General features: G+C 35.9%; 2 protein-coding genes across 3 annotated transcripts; one reads left to right on the top strand and one right to left on the bottom strand.

Moving 5' to 3' along the window:
- Positions 1-501: 501 nt before the first annotated feature.
- Positions 502-12,307, bottom strand: LOC128243517 (zinc finger protein 729-like). 2 transcript variants are annotated; one of them, XM_052961327.1, is made up of 8 exons: positions 12,190-12,307; positions 7,061-10,512; positions 6,338-6,457; positions 5,720-5,838; positions 5,149-5,293; positions 4,294-4,350; positions 3,195-3,322; positions 502-2,111 (listed from the first exon to the last, which is right to left on the bottom strand). In XM_052961327.1, the coding sequence occupies exons 2-8, from the start codon at positions 10,461-10,463 to the stop codon at positions 1,878-1,880; spliced, it is 4,206 nt and encodes a 1,401-aa protein (XP_052817287.1). In that variant the 5' UTR covers positions 10,464-10,512; positions 12,190-12,307; the 3' UTR covers positions 502-1,877. The 2 variants fall into 2 exon arrangements, with proteins under 2 accessions (XP_052817287.1, XP_052817286.1); XM_052961326.1 differs by lacking the exon at positions 12,190-12,307 and adding an exon at positions 11,723-12,158.
- A 597-nt stretch (positions 12,308-12,904) lies between these two features.
- On the top strand, positions 12,905-19,706 carry LOC128244605 (carboxypeptidase B-like). Its single transcript, XM_052962612.1, has 10 exons — positions 12,905-13,072; positions 13,456-13,531; positions 14,166-14,393; positions 14,710-14,811; positions 15,242-15,352; positions 16,784-16,900; positions 17,107-17,191; positions 17,669-17,868; positions 18,294-18,378; positions 19,398-19,706. Exons 1-10 carry the CDS (start codon positions 12,984-12,986, stop codon positions 19,601-19,603), a joined length of 1,299 nt encoding a protein of 432 aa, XP_052818572.1. The 5' UTR covers positions 12,905-12,983; the 3' UTR covers positions 19,604-19,706.
- The last annotated feature ends 371 nt before the right edge of the window (positions 19,707-20,077 follow it).

Below are 20,077 nucleotides of genomic sequence, written 5' to 3'. Positions count from 1 at the left end.
GCTTTTTGGTGGCATTTGTCATGTTCTTGTGACAGCTCTTGTTTTGAAATGTGTTGAACATAACCGAGTCAAAAAAGGATAATGTAGAATAGCTGTCTGGCATTTGACCCATAAGAGTTATCTTGACAATCTTGGAGCAGTTAAGATTGAGACCGTGAACTGTTCTGCCATGTTAATTTAAATCGAGTTATTTCAAATTCTTTCTTCATGATTCTTCATTTATATCACAATTGTAATTATAATTACCGTATGTAAGCCCTGTGCAGAATACAGCCACTTGGGAGATAACTGATTCCAAGATCATGCTACATGGGCGTTTTGGGGTGTAAATGATACATTTATAACGATTTACATAGGAACATTTACTTTGAATTAAACACTGTAAGAAGATTTGAGACACCTGGGTACCCAGCTGATCATATTAACAGTACCTTTAACAAGTCAGTTATATAATTCATAAATCATACGATGTATATTACACTAAAAGAATTGACAAGCATGAACTTTCAAAAGTTTATTCCCATGATCTCATGAACTACTTTAATTGAACAGCATTACTATATCATTTTGGTACCATTACATACATTATGGATTAAACACAAAGGGTGCCTGCTTGTTCAATGAGAAAAAGAAACATATTCAAATAGGTAATAATAACAAAAAGATACATTGAAGGAATGAATTCCGTGCTTGATGTCATTATCAGGGTATGAACGCATTTGGCCTGATTAAAGTGTGCATGCTTTAACCAGCCCAACTGCATTCACATCCCTGATAATGACATCAATCAAGCAACTCTTTACTTATATTTACAACAATAGCTCATGATTTCTTTTCAGAATTGTTAATAAATTACTTAATTTTATTTAAGAAAACCTTACAGTAATTCTTTCTAACCCATGCTGTTGATAGGACCACTCGACCGGTTTACACATTTCATTGCTACGGACAAAATATAGTTCGAAAATGAAATCAATTTTTAACGTAAAATTGAAACGCTATTAACAAAATACATTTAACAAAACATAATTTAACACTTTTCAATATTTCATGGCCAGCTTAAAAGAATATAAACAATAGTATGCTATTTATATTAATACAGTATGATTCGTAATCTGAAAATATCAAAAGATGTTGAATTCATCGGAAAATATTCGCAATTGCTAAAAGTCTGTTTATTGAAGGAATGAAAGTTGTGGTGTAAATATTTACAGGAAAATAACTGTTCATTTAAATATAATTATATTACTATTATAAAAACAATAAAAAAAATAATAATAAAATGTGTTACAAAACAGTACAATTATCAGTCATAAAATTCGAACTTTTGTTCTTGATAACGCTCAACTCCATTTTAAAGTTGTGATACAATATTATTATACTTTCATTATAATACTTTTATTTAAAGCATAAATGTTCACAGCATGTATGTTTTATTTAACAAATGCATGCAGTCATATGTCTCTTAGTGGCATTGTGAAAATGTTGTCTGTTTCTGCTTAAATATGAATACCTGTATCATTTAAGAAAAGGTTATGGAAAATCAATAATAAGTGGATTGTTCAGAACTTTGTTAAAGTTAACAATGTTGTTAACATCATCTTTGTCATCATTCAAATCTTGAGGCTCTGGCAAGTTAATCAATACTTTTGATTTGCAGTATTTCTTACAAGATTTTAGACAATGTTTTCCGATGTACTTGGTTTAATTAAATAGATGAGAACATATTTCAAGTTTAGAAGTTAATAAGGATCTTGTTAACTACAAAGTTCTGAGCAATCGGCCCAATAGGAGTGATCCAACATTAACTAATTGTTCACAATAATAACTATAACAAATGGCAACATTGAACAAATTTTAACGCTGCATTCCCTGGGCTAAGAGGACGATTCCTTCTCCTGATCCATAACATTGAGCAATTTGAATGTCCCGTCAGGGTAAAGGATGATCTGACATTGCTGCGCGTCCTCAGGAATCTCGAGTACCTGCTGTGTGGGCGAGCCCAGCTCTGTTTGGGACCCATCCTCTGTGGTTTGGACCACATACTTCTGTTGTTCTCCGTCACTATCTGCTTCCACATACTGCACGAGCTCGGAGTCTTGATCATGGTGCTATTTCGAAAGAAAAGTAAACAATAAATGTACAGGTCCAAAATGTATTCAAATATACATGAGCGCCAGTTGGTAAAATTATGAATTAAATTTTGAATCGAGTTTTATCTTTTACGTGCATACATGCATTTTTGAGCGCTTGGCCCAATTCGCAATCGGGCTGAGTGTTCATACTGCTTAAACACATGAAAATTAAGAATTAATCCACATATCTGAATTATCCCCTTTTTATGACTTATTTTTTTCCACTTAAGTGTTAAAATAATTTTTTAGTTTTTTTAAATCAGATAAAAAAAAAAAAAATTCATTTGTTTTTTTTCTACGAAAAATCACATAGCTGCCTAGTTTATTATACCAATCGGATAAGCTACATTTATCTTTGGTCCAATTAAGACAAATACATGTAGTAAGTACCACCTGTATATAAGAATACTTGTGTATGAAAAATGTTTTGTATTCTTATATAAGAATAAGTCTTGGTCAATGAAAAGAAACCACTATGATACAACAAGGAGTTTTAAATAAAGTTTTGCAAAACATTTCCTATCACCATTTTGTGCGTTCAATAATGATCTGCTTAAAAATAGATATATTTCATCTTTGAGTTCCATATTTTATCTTGAGCCTAGTAAGGGATGTGATTGCCCTGGCAGCTGAAGAGCTGAAACTATTTTATGGATGGGTTTTACATGTAGTTGGCTTTAAGCACCCAATTGGGGTGAAGCACCCTGCCACAGAAGCAAAACTGACTTGAGAAGAACTTTCAGGGCAATTCAGATTTGAAGCCATCTGGAGTATCAATACTAACATCAAATAAATTACCGGTAACAATCAAAAACAACCAGTAAACCTTTTTAAATAAGATAATTTTTTATGTTTTTATATTTAAAAAAAACAATGTTTTTTGGTCCCTGGAGCTATAAGATCCACGGACCTCTGCGGAAAATCACATCCCTGCCTAGTTTATTAATAAACATCAGTCTGTTAGGCAGACCCCATTGTCAACATTTTTAATAAATCTAAATTTCTCAACTGATTACTGCATTAATACTTATTCATTAGCAATCTTATTTTTCACAGTACCTCAATCACAAGCTGTATCTCCTCCCCGTCCTCGGTAATAATGCGTGTCCCTATATCTTCAGACTGGTAATGATGGTCACCATTGGTAGCAGTCACATGACCTTTAGTCTGGACAACAGTCGGAGCACCTGAAAGCAATATGGGTTTAACTGCTGGTTAGATGGTATAAAGTTTTAAGTAGAACAATTTATAATAAAAATTACTGCAGAATCCATACAGTTTCAAGTATTTACAGGGACTTGTTAATTTTAAAATGCTTGAACCAATTCACAAAAGTTCTATGTTAATTCCTTTTTTTACCCAACTATTACAGAAATGGATGACAAATATGATTATTTATGCATTAAAATTGAGGTCTAAAAATCTCTTCAATGTGTTATTTAAAGTCTATTTAACACTTACTTTTGTTTTCAAGATTGTTAAGAATATTATGTTTTAAATATTTTGCATTTATAACTTGCCAACTTCACAAAAATTGTGTTTTACTTCATGAATTATTGAAAATTAGGCCATACATGTGACAACCAATTTGGATATTTTGAACATCCAAAACTTCCACTATGGATTTTCATTTCTAAAAAAATAAAACTGTTTCTACTTCCAAGGACTCAATTTTGGAAGTCCATGTTTAGGGAATAACATACTCCCACAATTCCACTAATGAAAGCCCTGACTTAATTAAGGATATACCCAGCAGATATGTACCTCTTATTTCAAGACAACTGAGTAATTTGTAGAAATATGCATTCTAAAAATGAAAGAAAAAAACTGTTAACATATTACACAAGGGTGCAATGATAGTCTATTGCTAGTAAATTCGGTCTGTGAAATTTGGGAAATAATCATCAAAAGAAAAAAGGGTAATTGCAGTTTACATTTACCACTGTCATTTTGTACATTTTAATTAATATATCTTTCTGGGATGTATAACATTAAAATAAATAATGTGATGCAAAAGATCATTTTGCCCTCTCTAATATGATACCAAACTTTAATATGTATCTTGTTTAGAAATAGGTATTATGGCCTGTCAAAGCAAGTAAACTACACAGGGGTGGGTGTATCCTTAATTTCTGTTTGAAACTCGTATGGCAAATACCTGTAGTTCTTCTCTTTCCAACCACGTATTTTGGCTGCTTCTTATTTCCCATCACCACTGTAAAGTAAAAAAACATAACCTTAGAATAATGCTTCAGGTTGAAACCTCATCTTAAACATAGAGCAGTGATAGAGCAGTGATTTTTTTCAACCATTTTGGGAATGGGGCCGGGATTTTCAGTAAAAGAAAAAAGATCATTTTTACTAAACTATGAAATTCTAATTTTACCTAGAAATGAACAAGAATGCATAAAAAATGGACAAAATTTTCTTAAAAAGGTAACTTTATTTTCACATTGGGAAAGATGTTTAAGCATTAGAAAAGTGACCAAGTGTCGGCCCTAAGTTGATAGAACTCACTGTACATCTCAAAACACTTCAAGTAGATGCCAGTGCTGGTCTGCTTTATCAGTGGTTGATTTATAAAGCAAAAGCTTGGCTTTCTTACACATGGGCATATTGTCAATGGTAGTTTTTATACTTTCAAGTTGAATGAGAATAGGTTGTCCATATTGTCAATGGTAGCTTTTATACTTTCAAGTTGAATGAGAATGGGTTGACCATATTGTCAATAGTTGCTTTTATACTTTCAAGTTGAATGTGAATAGCCAATAGGTTGGCAAATGGTGAGTTAGAGCCTAGGTTGACATTCTCTCAAATTGTTTTTTTTAGCACTAACCACTAATGCCGTACCATTTATTTCAGAAGTCGCCTTTAGCTGACAGTAGAAAAAGCTGATACAGAGATGAATTTGTATTCATAAACTAGAGGTGCACTTTTATTTTTAGACCAGCACTTCTAAATTAAATAGAGGTACACCAGTCCCGATTTTCTAAACATTTGTAACCAGCCTTACCCATGTATCCCTCACCAGCAGGTATTGTCGTCTTGTGATGCGATGGCAGCATGACACGCCTCTTCTTCTTTTTCCCTTGAGGAATGTAGCCCTCATGCACTCGCCTCTCATGAATTCTGGCCTTCTGCCGTGATGGAAATTCTTCCTGCAACAGAAAGAATAAAATAAAATAACAAAATAAATCAATATGGTATTGACACATATTTTAGCGATTTATGTGTTTATATCAAATTCATTGTGACTTAAATCTTCCAACCAAGGCTTACATTGCCTTCAATGTATGACTGTATGCACAAACTTGTACCATAAAGTGAACATGCTTAAATACAATGGTAATTTCTTGTAAAAGACTTTAATCAAACTCAATTTTTATCATTGAAATTCATAGTTTATGACATACTGGCTTTTAATGGATTATAGAATTATACTCAACATCAGGAAAAAACACAATTGGCTAACACAATTGTAAAATGACAAGATTCGCCAAGTATCAAAAATAAAGTTTCCGTAAAAATATATTTTTTCATATCAATTTCTTTATTCAACCTCATAATCATGAATATTTCCTTACAAAGCAGTATTTACACTTGCTACCGGGCTTCAAGCCATGGACCTCCACCTGGTGAATAACGAGTCGGGCACGGTGGCTAAACGCTGCCTCACATTTCTGGCACTTGAAGCTCTTCCGGCCTGGAAGTGGTTAAGTGTGAGGATGATTACCTAGTAAGGGCTATGTTTTGTTTATTTGTTCACCTTTTATGATAATGTTAAGGCGTATACAAAGACTAAACAGACCGATGGTAATTTCTGGTCATGTTTAAAACGTACACAATCATATAAGACTAAACATTTGCAGGGCAGACCTGAACACTAACCCATAGATACACAAGCCATTACTGTGAGATATTGTGTAAACAGTTGAACCCTGTTGGCTCCAATTGCTTGTCTCGAATTCCTCTGTGGGTCAAACTGGATTAATTTAAAGGACCAATTTCTATAAACTGATGGTAAGCATTCCCGAAGGACAAGGGGTATTTTCTCCTGTCCCAGGGAGTTCGAGGTAACGGGGTTCGACTGTATGTCTATTTTCAACACCATATTGTTTTTCTGCAAGTATTTGAGATTTTCAGTATTTCATAACCATTTACAGGTTTTTCTTAATTATCACTAAGGAACAAGGTGCACTCACCTAGATGAGTCTGCATGTGCACCCTGAGGTAGAGAGCAGTGGTAAAACCCTTTCCGCACTTGGGGCAAATCTTGTCCTTCGGTCCATGGGTCTGCATGTGGATCTCAAGGTACTTCGTTCCTGTAACACAATGCATTTGAACTATATTATTAAACGTATAGTGCTTTGAAATAAAGAATTAATCAAGGCTGTAGAAAATATACCCCTCGTTCCCACATCACCCATCTCTACCCCTTATTCTCCCTCTAGCCTCTTATCTCCCATTGTGATTCATGTGAACAATTTTGACCTCAGCAAACACGGTTTAAAAAAATATCTTACCATATTTATTTACTTTTAGAAATGAAGATTGCCCCAAAACTCCATAAAAAAACAAAACTCGCAAACAGAAAAAACAACCTGATGCGAATAAAACTAAAATTACTGAAAATAGTTATTCCCTGGCAAAACCATTATTAAAATGATAATTGAAATGAGCCTCAGTAGTGCGGAACCTTTGTCTATGAAGTTTGGAAATGGTACGGCATGTATAACTTTATTTTGTATAACAAAATTAGTACAATTATACTCTGCCTGTGTTAATGCTTGACATGTCCTACATACACATGTATGTACAGATAACCAACCATAAATAAGTAACTTAGAGAAGTGCAACATTTTATAAGCATTGTGTAACTATAAAAAAAGTATGAATCAAACATTTTCTTAAAATCCCATCCTCACCTTTGTACATGTTTCCACAGATGTTACATATCTGGTCCGCTTGTTTGTCGTGTGTCTTCATCTTGTGGTCCTTCAGGTATCGCAAACTTTTGAACCTTTTACTGCACACCTCACATTCAAAGTCCAGAGAGTCCCTGTGTATCTCTTTATGGCGTTTCAATCTCTTCCGATTTACCTTTTTTCCACATATCTCACAGCTAGTCCAATACTCCTGCCGCGATGTAAATTCTACCTTCGGCATTTGAATGAGTTTTTCTTTATATTCCTGTGCCATTTCTGTCTGCAGTTTTTCAACAGTCTCTTTTGAATGGTACTCGTCATTTCTCATCAGATGCTTTACTCTATGCTTTCGATATGCCCTCTTTGATGTGTAATATGCTTCGCATATAGTACACTGCTGAGGAACATTTTCTTTACGGCTTGGGCACTTGTGAGCAAGCATACTCTCAGGTGATTCATGCACGAAATTGCAATCCTTACATGTCAGATTTTTAAGTGGATCATGCTTCACCAAATGCTGATCAAGTTCTTCTTTTGAAGAGCATCTAAATGGGCACCGTGAGCAACGACCGGTCTCTGACTCTTCATTTAAGCTGACATTGACATGATGAGCTTCAGGTTCAACTTTTACAGTTATGGTCTTCTTAACATTTACTTTCTCATCAACACCTGCCATGTCTTCATCCTGAAGTTCAGCCGCTTCAGCAAGTTCATCAAAATCATCATCACCGTCAATTGGCTTTCCATTCTCTGCACTGACATAGACACTGTTTTCCAGTTTTGCGTTCAGGATCCTTATTGTTCTATTAAAATCAATATCCTCTCTTGCAATTTCATTATTCCTTATGTGTCCCTCCATGTGTTTCTTGAAGGCATCTTTTTTCCTCATATGTTTCTTGCACAATTCACAGTAGTGGACTCTTGGATTGTGTACTTTTCTCATGTGCTGTGTGTATTTATCTCGAATGTGATACTCCTTTTTGCAAAAAAAGCAATATGTGTTCTTGCGTCTTGACAGGGGAATGACTTCTTCATCATCTTTGGGTTCTTTAAACAGATGAACTTCAAGTCTGTTTACAGTAGCCTCAAAATCAACCTCAGACTCTTGCAGTTCACATCTCCTGATGTGCATTTTCATATGATCATGGAAATACTCCTTTCTGACCAGTTCTTTTCTGCAAAGTGTACAAAAATAGATCCGATTATGATGGAATCTTCTCACATGTCTGTCACAGGCTTCTTTATTCATGAACGCCTTGAGACACATTGAACATGTATTTGGATGCAACAGTCTTTTTTCACTTACTGAGGCCAACTCCTCTTCCATGAAATCAGTTTCAATGCTTTTAATGTACTTTTTGTCAGTACTTGGATCACTAAGCTTGTTTTCTTTCCATTTCTTTACAACATCTTTGTTCTTTACCATTTCAAATATCCCATCCTCTGATCCAAATAAATAAACAGGTTTCCCATTTTCATCAACTCTTTCTATTGCCTCAATCTGTATTTTGTCAATATCCTCTGTTTTGGTCTCCCTTGACATAACAGTATTGCCATATTCATCAACAAATTCAACGAAAGAAATTTCATCTTTTGCATCTGTTTTTACTTTGTAATCAGCACCCTCACTGTCATCATTATCATATTTCCTGTCATCTTCTGATGTCTGCGGTGAAGCTTTGAGAACTTCATAAGGTACATCCTCTAAAGATGTTTCAGGTATATGCCGAAGCAGAATATGTCTTGCAATATGTTGCTCAATCGCTTGTTTTGATGCAAACTTTTTAGAACATTTAGGACAGAGATATTTTGTCCTGCTATGAACTGACCGCATATGGTCCTCAAGGTGGAATCTGGATTTGTAAAACTTTTTACATATCTTACATTTAGGTTCAAGCCTCCCCTTGACATGAGACAGCTTGTGTCTTTTTAAACCCTTGTATGGTACTAATCGGCTGCAGATATTACAAGTGTACAACATGTTTTTTCTTGTCAAGACTTTTCCCTTGAAGTATTTATTTTTTATCACATTACTCAGTTTGAACTTATCTTTCTTTGAGAGTTTCTGTTCAGTTTTATCATCAGTGTTATCAGTATCAATATCGACAAAGTCCATGAAAGCCTCCGCTGCTAGTTCATCATTGTTAACTTCTTCAATCTCTACATTTCCAAGATCAACCAAACCCAGCTTCTGTGAATTCTTGCTTACTTCAGAATCATTCTTAACTTCAGATTTCTTTTTCTTATTTTTGATATCTTTCATTCCATCAGCAGTCGATTTCTGCTCCTTTTCCAAATCACTTGTCTTTACTTTGTCTATCTTCTTCAACGCTACGACAGGTATTTTTTGTGTTTTCGACTTCTTTTCTTTCCTCTCATTAGTATCAACTTCCATGCCCGTGCCTTTATCAGAATATTCTGACTTCAATCTTGAGGTACTCTTTTCCTTTTCTGCATTTGATTTAACTCTAGATGGGGACCCCAGTCCTGCTAATGCTTTATAATCAACAAGTTTCACTTCCCGCCTACTGGAACTTCTTCTTGTACCACGGTCTTCACCTGCACTCTCATTGCCGCTCTCCTGCAGTAGGTCTTTCTTAATTGCAACAACACCATGTCTCTTCCTTGGAGGCTCATGATCATCTGCAATTATCTTCTTCTTGTTTCTAGGACTACTATAAATCTCAACCTGTTCCGGTACATAATCATCGTCTAAATCCTCAACTTTAGAACTCTTTCTTGGTCTTCCCCTTCTTCCTCTCTTAATCATACTTCCTTTGCCGTCCTGTTCCACCTGTTCTTCAATTTCCTCATCCATGTCAGCACTTTCTTCTGCTGTAATTTCAGCATCTCTCTTTTGCAACTTTGTTATCCTCGTGTTGTCATCATCAATTAACCTTTTAGGAGGTCTCCCTCTACCCCTTTTTGCTGGCGATTTTTCATCAACAGCTTCCACAGCTATTTCTGTTTGTTGTTGGATTGTGTCTTCTTTAGGTGAAGAAGGTATTTCATTTTTTATTTTCCTAGGTCTTCCCCTACCTCTTGGTTTCGGACTTATGTCAATTCCAGTTTCAAGTATACTTGCCCTTGCAATGTGATCAGTATCGCTGTAGTTATAGCTAGTGATCTTCTCTTCGTTCACCATGTGATTGTGCAGCAATGTCATAGATGAAAAATCTTCCATACAAATACCACATTTGAAACTATCACTAGAAGACTTCTTACTGGTACTTCGTTCATTCTCCACTGCTTTATCTGTTTCCGAACCTTCATTATCAGAGTCCAGTTCTTCTACAATCCCATGGCCCTGAATATGAGCATGGTATTTGGCAAGACTTTTGTATTTCTCTGAACAGATTCCACACACAAAGGGATACAAGCTTTTGCTCTTTGTTTTCTCCATGCTTTCGTTGAATAGGATCAGTGAAGTTCAGCTTCGTTTAGCAGTCAACCTAAAACAAGTTGACTTATAGTTAACATTTCATGCCAATTGTAAAACAAGAGCTAACTGTTGCACAATTCGCTCATCCTATATCAGAAAACCAAGTTTGATGAAAATTGGTTTTATGTTAGCCAAATATTTAGAGCGGACACTGTAAATACCGTTTTTGCAAATTCGAAGGTCATAGCTCTGGAGTGACTAAGACGACGTGGCTGGTTATCTAACCTGATCATAATATTCTGCCCATACACTTTCTGACTAAATTTAGTGATGATTGGACAAAGACTTCTAAATTTATTGATCAAGCAAGTAATTACTAAAATTGACATTAGCAATATGGCTGATTAACGCACTTGTCCAAGGTATTATAAATAAATATGCCCATACATATTTAAATAATTCTGACCAAATTTAGTGAATATTGGACAAAGGCTTCTAATGTTATTTATCAACAAGACTGAGTTTAGGCAATTTCTATAATTAAAGGGAGATAACTCTCAAAGTGATATAAAGACAAAAATTCTGATTACTTTTGAATGAAAAAGGTTTATACCAATTTGGTGTCACAAAACAATTGAATCAAACGCCTGATCCCTCTCAGTGAACGAAATAAGTGCAAGCCTTGCACTAGTCAAATGCTTTCCGGGCTCGCTCAAATTCTGGACTTTATATTGATGTGCTTGTTGACAATTTTTTATGCAAAACACTAGTATAAGAATTTGAGTCTTCATAAAAAACCTTAATTCAATTAACTGAAGTCCTTGGCCTTATTTTTTTTTAAACCAGACATTTTGATGTTAGTCATATCATGCCACCTGTATAAAGTCCATTAGCTAGGTATGTACCAAGGGTAGAAAATGCATTCTATATGGTATAAAAGAGAGCTAGAAAAGGTTTCTCCTTTATATTTGGCCTTGTGACCTACTTCTTACCGCACATATCTGACATTAACATATATATATATATATATAGACAAACTTGACCTAGATTTTATTCAATTAAAGCCTCAATAAATCGCTTTTGATTTTTTGTCAGCAAATAATTGTTTTTAATCTTGAAGCTTTTGTTTTTAAGCTTGAAGTATTTAAGCTAGATTTCTTTCAGACAAACATTATGACCAAGTTTGATGGCGATCAGCTTTCCAATCGGTAAAAAATAAGTCTATTTCTTGAGACAAGCATTCTGACCAGGTCCGGGGTATAGCTGGGACTTTGACTTACCGCTAATTTTGGCATGAAGCCCAAACCACCGCATTCACCAGGCTCTGTGGGGCCACCGGGATGGTATAAAAACACTGCCCATTTCCCTGGCTATCCCCAGTATACTCTATGAACTGGGGGCCGTGGTTACAATTGACTTGTGCATTATCAATAAAATAGCCCGATAAATCGGTCTATTCAAATTTGTACTTGTATGATGCCGAAGGAAAAAGGCTCCAGTTTTGTTTACTGGTGTATACTATTAAATAAACTAGTACTTTTTTAACTTCATTTTAGGATTCATTTTATAATAGGTTGCATGATAACATACTGTACATAATAAAAATCAGTTTCTCTTGTAGATCTATTTGAACTTTCGGCCATTTGTCTACTGATTTCTTCTTAGGCCACGATATTAGACATCCTTGGACTTATAATGCTGATTATTTTTCTACAAGCTACAAATCACACTTGAAAATATAACCTACACATTCATATGCATCCATCATTTTCGGGTATGTGTCCCAGCATTTCAGGCTACGAACCGTCAAATAAACAAAAATCCGGTCCTGGGTACCGAAAAATGGCGTCGCATTTTGATCAGAGCAGATAACTCTTAAATATTGTACCGCACTGCGCGAAAGTTACCAAAGTACGTAATGTTTACTATTTTTATCATATACTACTAACAACATCGACCAATGTTTGACACGTGCTGTATTTAAAAAGCAATTGATTTACAGCAGATTTCTTAACGTTAATATAATTATATTGTTTTCAGTAGAGTTTGACTGCAGGATACTGACTACTTCAATGGTGTTTGAAGAATACTGACATTATTCAATGGTGTTTGAAGAATACTCGGATTACTGCAATACTGCTGCTGCTGCTACTGCTACTGCTACTGCTACTACTACTACTACTACTACTACTGCACCACCACCACCACCACCACCACCACCATCATCACCTCCACTACTGACGATAACAGTAATAATAATGATAATAATAATAATATTAATAATAATAATAATAATAATAATAAACATAACAATAAGAATTTTTTAATTAAGATATGCTTCTGCCATATACTGTCCCTGAACTTTGCTTACATAACCCGCGCATACATGAGCGAAAATGATGTATTGAATTGTACATAATCAAATAATCTTATATACTGATAATACGGGATAAGATATACAATTCAGCTACAATGGTCACAAACTTCAAAATATACTGATGCTGTGTCTGTCTTACACATTTATCAGTCAGGATAAATATCATGTTTGCATTTAAGGCTTTATATTTCGGAATATTTGTTTCCCTGCACTATGGCGTGAACGTAGTGCTTTCAACCGGACCCTTGTCACAGTATGTACTCGTATAGTATAATATCTCAATTAAATCTTCTTGGATAGCGGTATGCTCTTTTGCTATAGAAAATAGATTGCATAAAACAGCATACTTTCATGTATGGATATGATCTAAATTAGATGAAAAAAAAATCATAATGAATATTGTTTCTTTCTGCATCATGGCAAATCCTCTATCCTGGAAAAAAAAGACTCCGAACGTTTTCTTTGTCAAATCAAGAACCATTTCAACCATATATGGTTAAACAATAACTAAATTGTGTACTACATTGATGTAAGTGACATTTTAAGTTCAAATAAGTTAAGGCCAATGCATTAAAAGTCTTTCAAAAACACACCCATAGGTACACTTTGAATATATATGGTACATGGACTTTTAAGGTTTCGGGTAATACGGATCACTCCTTCAGACAGCAGTGACGTCGAGACTCTACTGGCTCTCACCAAGAATGCGAACGTACGTAAGCTAAGTTTTCGTGAGAAAAATGCGATATATGTGTCGACATGAATAAAAGAAACAGCAGTGTTCAAGCAACCATTGCTTTAGTCAGAGTGAATCTTTGCTGTTCTTCATTTAAATCCTTGAACTCCTCTAACATAAGCAGTTTCATGAACTTCATTGCAATTTCAAGTACTAATACACCAGTCAATTGTGAACACGCCCCCACCCCAAGGTCCGAGGGAATACCGGGGAAATGGGCCGTGTTTTTACCTTCCTGGTGGTCCCGCAATGCCGGTTGAATGCGGTAGTTTGGGCTTCGCGTCAAAATTAGCCACCCTCGGCACCCATTGTATTATAACCTATTAATAAAGGTTATAATACACTGGGTGCCGAGGATGAAATTAGCGGGAATGGGCCTTACCTAGGATCCCTGGGTTGCGGGGGCATTTGGCGGGGATATACCAGCAGTTCGTCCTCGCAGGACAGAGATTTTACACGGGCTTGGCTGAACCGTAAGTCAAAATCCTCGCCTTTCTCCGGACCTGGGGGGGGGGGGGTTGTTACAATCGACTCGTGCATAATGATCACAAGTAAATGTTGTAATGTCCGTATGTGAAATATCTCACAACATATACCACACGGACGGCAGTTTGATGTCTGGAAATGGCCGTCAGCCGGAAGTCCGAACATGGACGTTATGTTGTCCAGAGAAGAGCGGCGGACGTTCCTTCCGGTCCTTCAGACGAATGGCTTGCAGTTCCACGTGATGATCAAGGACGTACAGAGGCTAATTGACGTTCAGAGAAGCAGTGCTCTGAAGTCCAGATCAAGGGGTGTCGGAGAGTTTGAATATTTCAAGTATCACACACTTGATGAGGTAATCATTAGAAAATGTACACATACCAGGGAAGTTGATAGTTTTAACCTAAACGAAGATTTTTCTTCCAATGTCACGCAAAGCGTACACTCCAAAATTATGTTAAAAAACTCAAAGATAAACATTACGATGAACATATCAACAGAACTTGGAAAATTCGCTCTCGAACTGTTTTAGGCTTCATGCACCGGTAAAATTTACCCGTACAGTGTTTGTTATGAAAAAATATCGCTTTAGTATTTTCGTCTTCATGTATATTTATATGATGACAATCCGAACAATTAGGAGAGTTATAATAACATAATTGTTATTATAGATATTCGCGTGGATGGAAAACATCACCAGCGTGTACAAAGACAGAGCTTCCCTTTTCAACGTCACGACTTCATACGAAGGCAGGCCACTAATGGGACTAAAGGTGAAAAAGGGACAACATTTTGCTTAAATTACATGGAAATATTTAAAGTATGTAAAAATGGAAATATATATCAAATAACCTCAATGTTAAACAATGTCATATGAGTATAAAAGGACTTGACCTATTTGTGAAGATTTGACTCGATAACATCATGATAATATTTGTATATAAGAAGTTATATGCATTCAGTTAAGGTGATAAAATCACTTACATTTAAAATAAACAGGTGAAAAAACACAGACACAAACGCACTCACGCACGCATTCATGACGTGCACACGCACACAAGAACGAACGCACGCATACACACAACAGAACAGAACACACACAAGAGATTGTATTATGCATACTCATCAGTTGCTGTATGTTGAATGTACCACAGTTGTAGTGAACTTGTTTTTTTCACACACTCGAAATAATGTTCAATGTAGATCAGCAACCCCTCAGTTGGCCCCGCAGACCGGCCGGCGTTCTGGATCGAAGGCGGCATCCATGCCCGTGAATGGATCTCTCCCGCAACAGTCGTCTTCATGGCCGGTCAGGTAACAGAAATGTTTGCGACACATTTATTTGAACGACAGTCAGTTACATTATAACGAATTTCCACAATTAATGTTTAAAACACTGATTGTATAGATGATTGATCTTCCCCATCCACCACTAAGAGTGGCTTAGTGGTTAAGGCGTCCGCCCCTCACACAAGAGCTTGTGGGTTCGAGCCCTATCAGGGAGAAGTTCTCATGGCCTATTATAATACACAAGTACTGGTTTCTATCCAGGAAGCGATATAGAAAGTAGTGCACATATGTGGCGTACCAAGAGCTTATAAGAGTGCAATCAACAACAGTAAGGCAAACATATAGCTACAGCTGTAAAATTTCATCCTAAAATTATAGCTACATCTTTATGTTTTAGCTACAGCTGCATTTGAAAGTACATACCTACAGCTAAAAAAATATAGCTGTAACTCACAGCTGCAGCTACGAATAAAATACAACAACAGTCATAAATTACAGCTGTAGCCATAGTTATAGTTTTAGCTATAAACGACAATAGTCTCTCATAACTACATATCAGTAGCTGAATTATAAAGCTGTAACTATACTTTGGAACACAACAACAGTTACAAATTACAACTATAGTTACATGTATTCATATACAACTGTAGCTATACTTGATTGGGTCACTGTTGTCATACATTCGGAGCTCCTCGGCCATTTTTATCGAAAACAACCTCGGATGTATTTGGACGGTTTACATACTCAAAAGAGGTACGTTTAAGTCCGCTGCAAGTAGATCGCGTAGTAATTTTATTTAGCAGTTAAACTTTATGACTTTACACTTGAAAATCTTAATTATGTTTGCAATAATATACTTCACTGACAATCAATTTAAACTTAGATCAATAAATACAATTCTAAAACACTACATTTCATAAATGATATAATTCAAAAATTTACGAACTACTTCAACTGATGTACCGGCATACATCCGAGGTTGTTTTCAATAAAAATGGCCGAGGAGTTCCGAATGTGTTGTCATATTGAGACCTTTGAGCCACTTCGTACATATATATATATCATATCGTCGGAACCCACGCTATATTAGTCCGATTACTATACGTAATGGGCCGATTCTTCAGAACTTTGTTAAAGTTAACAACGTTGATAACGTCATCGTTAATCTTTCTTTACTTCTATGGAAGTTTAATGGATACACTTATGATCGGCAGTATTTTTAACAAGATTGGAGACAGCAGTTTCAGATGCACTGGTTTTATATAAATATCTGAGCACATCGATCGTAAAACATTATATTATTTACACTTAATAGTTAACAACGATCTCGGCAATCACGTTGTTAACTTTAACAAAGCTCTGTACAATCGGCCCAAATTATACTAGTCTTGAATGGGCTGGGTACCGAGGGTGTAACCACAATTTTTGTTGATATATTATAAATGTCTCGTGTAGATGTTGGACCTGTATAAGCTGGACCCGGAGCTGACGGCAGCTGTTGACAAGTTCGACTGGTACATACTTCCGGTCACCAACCCAGACGGCTACTCGTTCACTTGGAAGGACGATAAGGTAGCGTGCAGTCGTGCACACACTTAATTGGTTCACAGACGTATGACCAAAATTGTATTTTAAATGGTTCAAGTGTATGCATACGTACCCCAATGTGCCACTCTAAAGGGGAGGGGGTAAGCTTATTTAACCTCGCCGTCGGGTAATACCCACTCTAAAGCCACACTAAGCATGTTTTTAAACATGTTTTCATTTACATTATACAGAGTCGTTTATGGAGAAAGACCCGTTCTCCCCAGGGTAAATGTATTGGCGTGGACCCGAACCGTAACTGGGACCTGGAGTGGTGCAGTAAGATCTCATTTTCAACTCGGGAGTTGTAGCCATTGAAATGTCAAAGTTTTACCAATTTCACACTATCCACTCTCGCACTTCAGCATTGCTCTCCAAACTTGGTTCAGAGTTCATGGGCATACCATCCGTTGACTGATTTCGATCGTTGACTGATTTCGATCAGAGCCAGATCACAATATTATCACTGGAGTGTTTGCCATTGAAAGGTTAAACATTTACTAAATTCACTTTTACCTCTCTATTATTTGTGCATTTGTTATAACACCATTACTGCATTGGGGGAGTGGGGGATATCTCAGAAAAGTTTGATCAACAGTCGGTTAACATTATTCACTCTCGAGCAAATATAGACCCTTAATTTGTTATTAAATGAATATATCTAATTGTGGTGACAATAGTAATTGAGATCGCATCTCATTTGTTTCTGAGATACGCACAGCGCATTTTAAAACCACCCATGGCATTTTCCTGCAGAGAGCGGAGCCAGCAAGGACCCATGTTCGGATACCTACTGCGGCCCGGAGGCTTTCTCGGAACCGGAAGTGAAAGGCGTGTCTGACTTCCTGCAGGGGCTGCCGAACCTCAAGGCGTTCATTGACGTTCACAGCTACTCACAGCTGTGGATGTCTCCCTGGGGATATACAAAGAAACTTCCAGAAAATTATAAACTGCAGGTGGGTGGGAGAGTACTTTTATTAAGGCTTTACTTTATTGTAGTTTTTATTGTAAAAATGTATACAGTGAACAAAAAAATGACATACAAAATAAACTATACATTCTGATATTTGCCAAAAAAAAAAATGCTTCTAACGACATGAAAATTATGTATTTGAAAGTCAACGAGGGTCATTCCAGCATTATTATATATGAGAAAGTCAATACGTGTCTACTAGTTAGTATTAAACTGTGTGTCACATAAAACGTCCCTGACACGTACTGAGGTAGTTTATCAAACAATCGCAACAAGACGTTTTCTAAAACAATAGTTTTATACATATTTTGTTCATATATCACACGTGCTTCCAAACTGTTATATAATGAGAGGAGTAGGATAAGTACGATTGGCTAGTACATACATGTAGACAAGTGAATTTTTCAGGACGGAGGTTCCGCTGTAGCAACTGATGCCTTGGAGAAAATGTACGGGACGAAGTACGAACACGGATCCATAGCCGGCATCCTCTGTAATGCAGATTTGTAATTATTTTGGCGGAAAAAAGAAAGCGTTCGCTTGTAATTCCCAAGAATTCCTAAATAATTATCTTTACCCCACCTCAGATAAGTAGATCCAATATTTAACCATGCTAGATTTTTTTCTCCCATCTCAGATTAGTAGATCCCATAATTTAACCATGCTAGAAATTCTTATCTTGCCCACAGGCGAAGATAAAATGCCCGTATGGAACTCCTTTTTAATGGTCGCCGCATTGTAATTACCTCCCTTGTTGAATACTGTCGCCTGTAGCATCATGGAAACCTTGTCTTATGGCAATATTTAGAACGCTAATTAATTATTTCTCGCTTCAAATGTTACCATAAAACAGTTCTCACGCACCTTTTAAGAAATAATGCTTCACTTTCCTTAGAACTATTTGACTATTAACATAATCTGAATCACTCGGTAAACCTCGTTTCCGCAAAACACCCTACGCTCGGGTCGGGATGAACCTATCTTACACTCTCGGCCATGGAAGATACTCATAATCTTAACTTTTTAGATGAACGCATATCCTTTAAATTTAATTCATATACAATGAACGCAACATCTTCGGATTAAACCTCTTATAGTACAAAACTGACGATTTATGATTGGTCAAATGACCTTTTATCATGGTCAAATGTATGTGTCTTGATGAAACAAGTGATGTCAATGAGACCGCAGCTGTTCAATCAGCCGAATCTTTACCTTGTTCAAATGTCCTCGAAGCGTAAATATTGTTGAGGTTGAACTATACCACAGAGAAAAAATGCAAATAATACGCATACGTATAAAAAATGAATAACTAGGAATACGTTGATTGTGATTTATGAAATGTTGTCTGTATATTTATTGGTATCGTGTTAAAACTGTATAGCTGAAAATGAGTTCCTATCGTATGCACAGCTTCATAGTGTTGCTTCCGAAAAAAAACATCGTTTGTTTTTAATTTTTGGAATGCAACTATTTTTCTCATTTACCATACATAACAATTTTAATTTACAGACGAGGCTAGTGGCTCAAGCGCTGACTGGGTGTACGGGAAACTAAAAGTACCGTTTTCATACGCGGTTGAACTACGTGATACGGGGAAATACGGTTTTTTGCTGCCGGAGGACCAAATTTTACCAACTGGACATGAAACATTGGAGGCAGTTAGAGCATTGGTCATGTACATTTATGAGAACATCCAATATTATAATGATTTATAAACAATGTTTTAACCAAAGGCTCTAGTTTTGTTCCATTCAAATATGAGTAAATCATGTTTGTTTGATATATTTAATACTTTAAATAAAGACGTTTTAAAGCTTGCCAATTATTTTATTTGTTTGAGATTACCATCTTTACAATACATATAAATCTATCTAAAAATCTTGTTTGATAAAATAAAAAAACTCTTTGCTTTGCAACACACTCATTAAATAAAAGAGAGGATGTGAAAAATTATATGTGTAGAGGCGTGTGCACATATGGTATGCAAGACCTTACGTGCTTATAATTTGATTTTCCGAGTAGATAATCTGCTCCCTGATATATACCCTTATTTTTATGGTTATTTTAGCATGGTTAAATTATACATCGATATTTACAAAACTGTTTAAGGCATCCCCTATCTAAAATCACGTTCCTAATTTGAGTATCTCACTGGTCATATGATATGATAATTTTTTTAATACTTTGTA

The sequence above is a fragment of the Mya arenaria genome, chromosome 8, assembly GCF_026914265.1.
Source record: "Mya arenaria isolate MELC-2E11 chromosome 8, ASM2691426v1".
Lineage (NCBI taxonomy): Eukaryota > Metazoa > Mollusca > Bivalvia > Myida > Myidae > Mya > Mya arenaria.
Note: the sequence above shows the minus strand (reverse complement) of the source record. Positions and strands in the feature narration are given on the sequence as shown.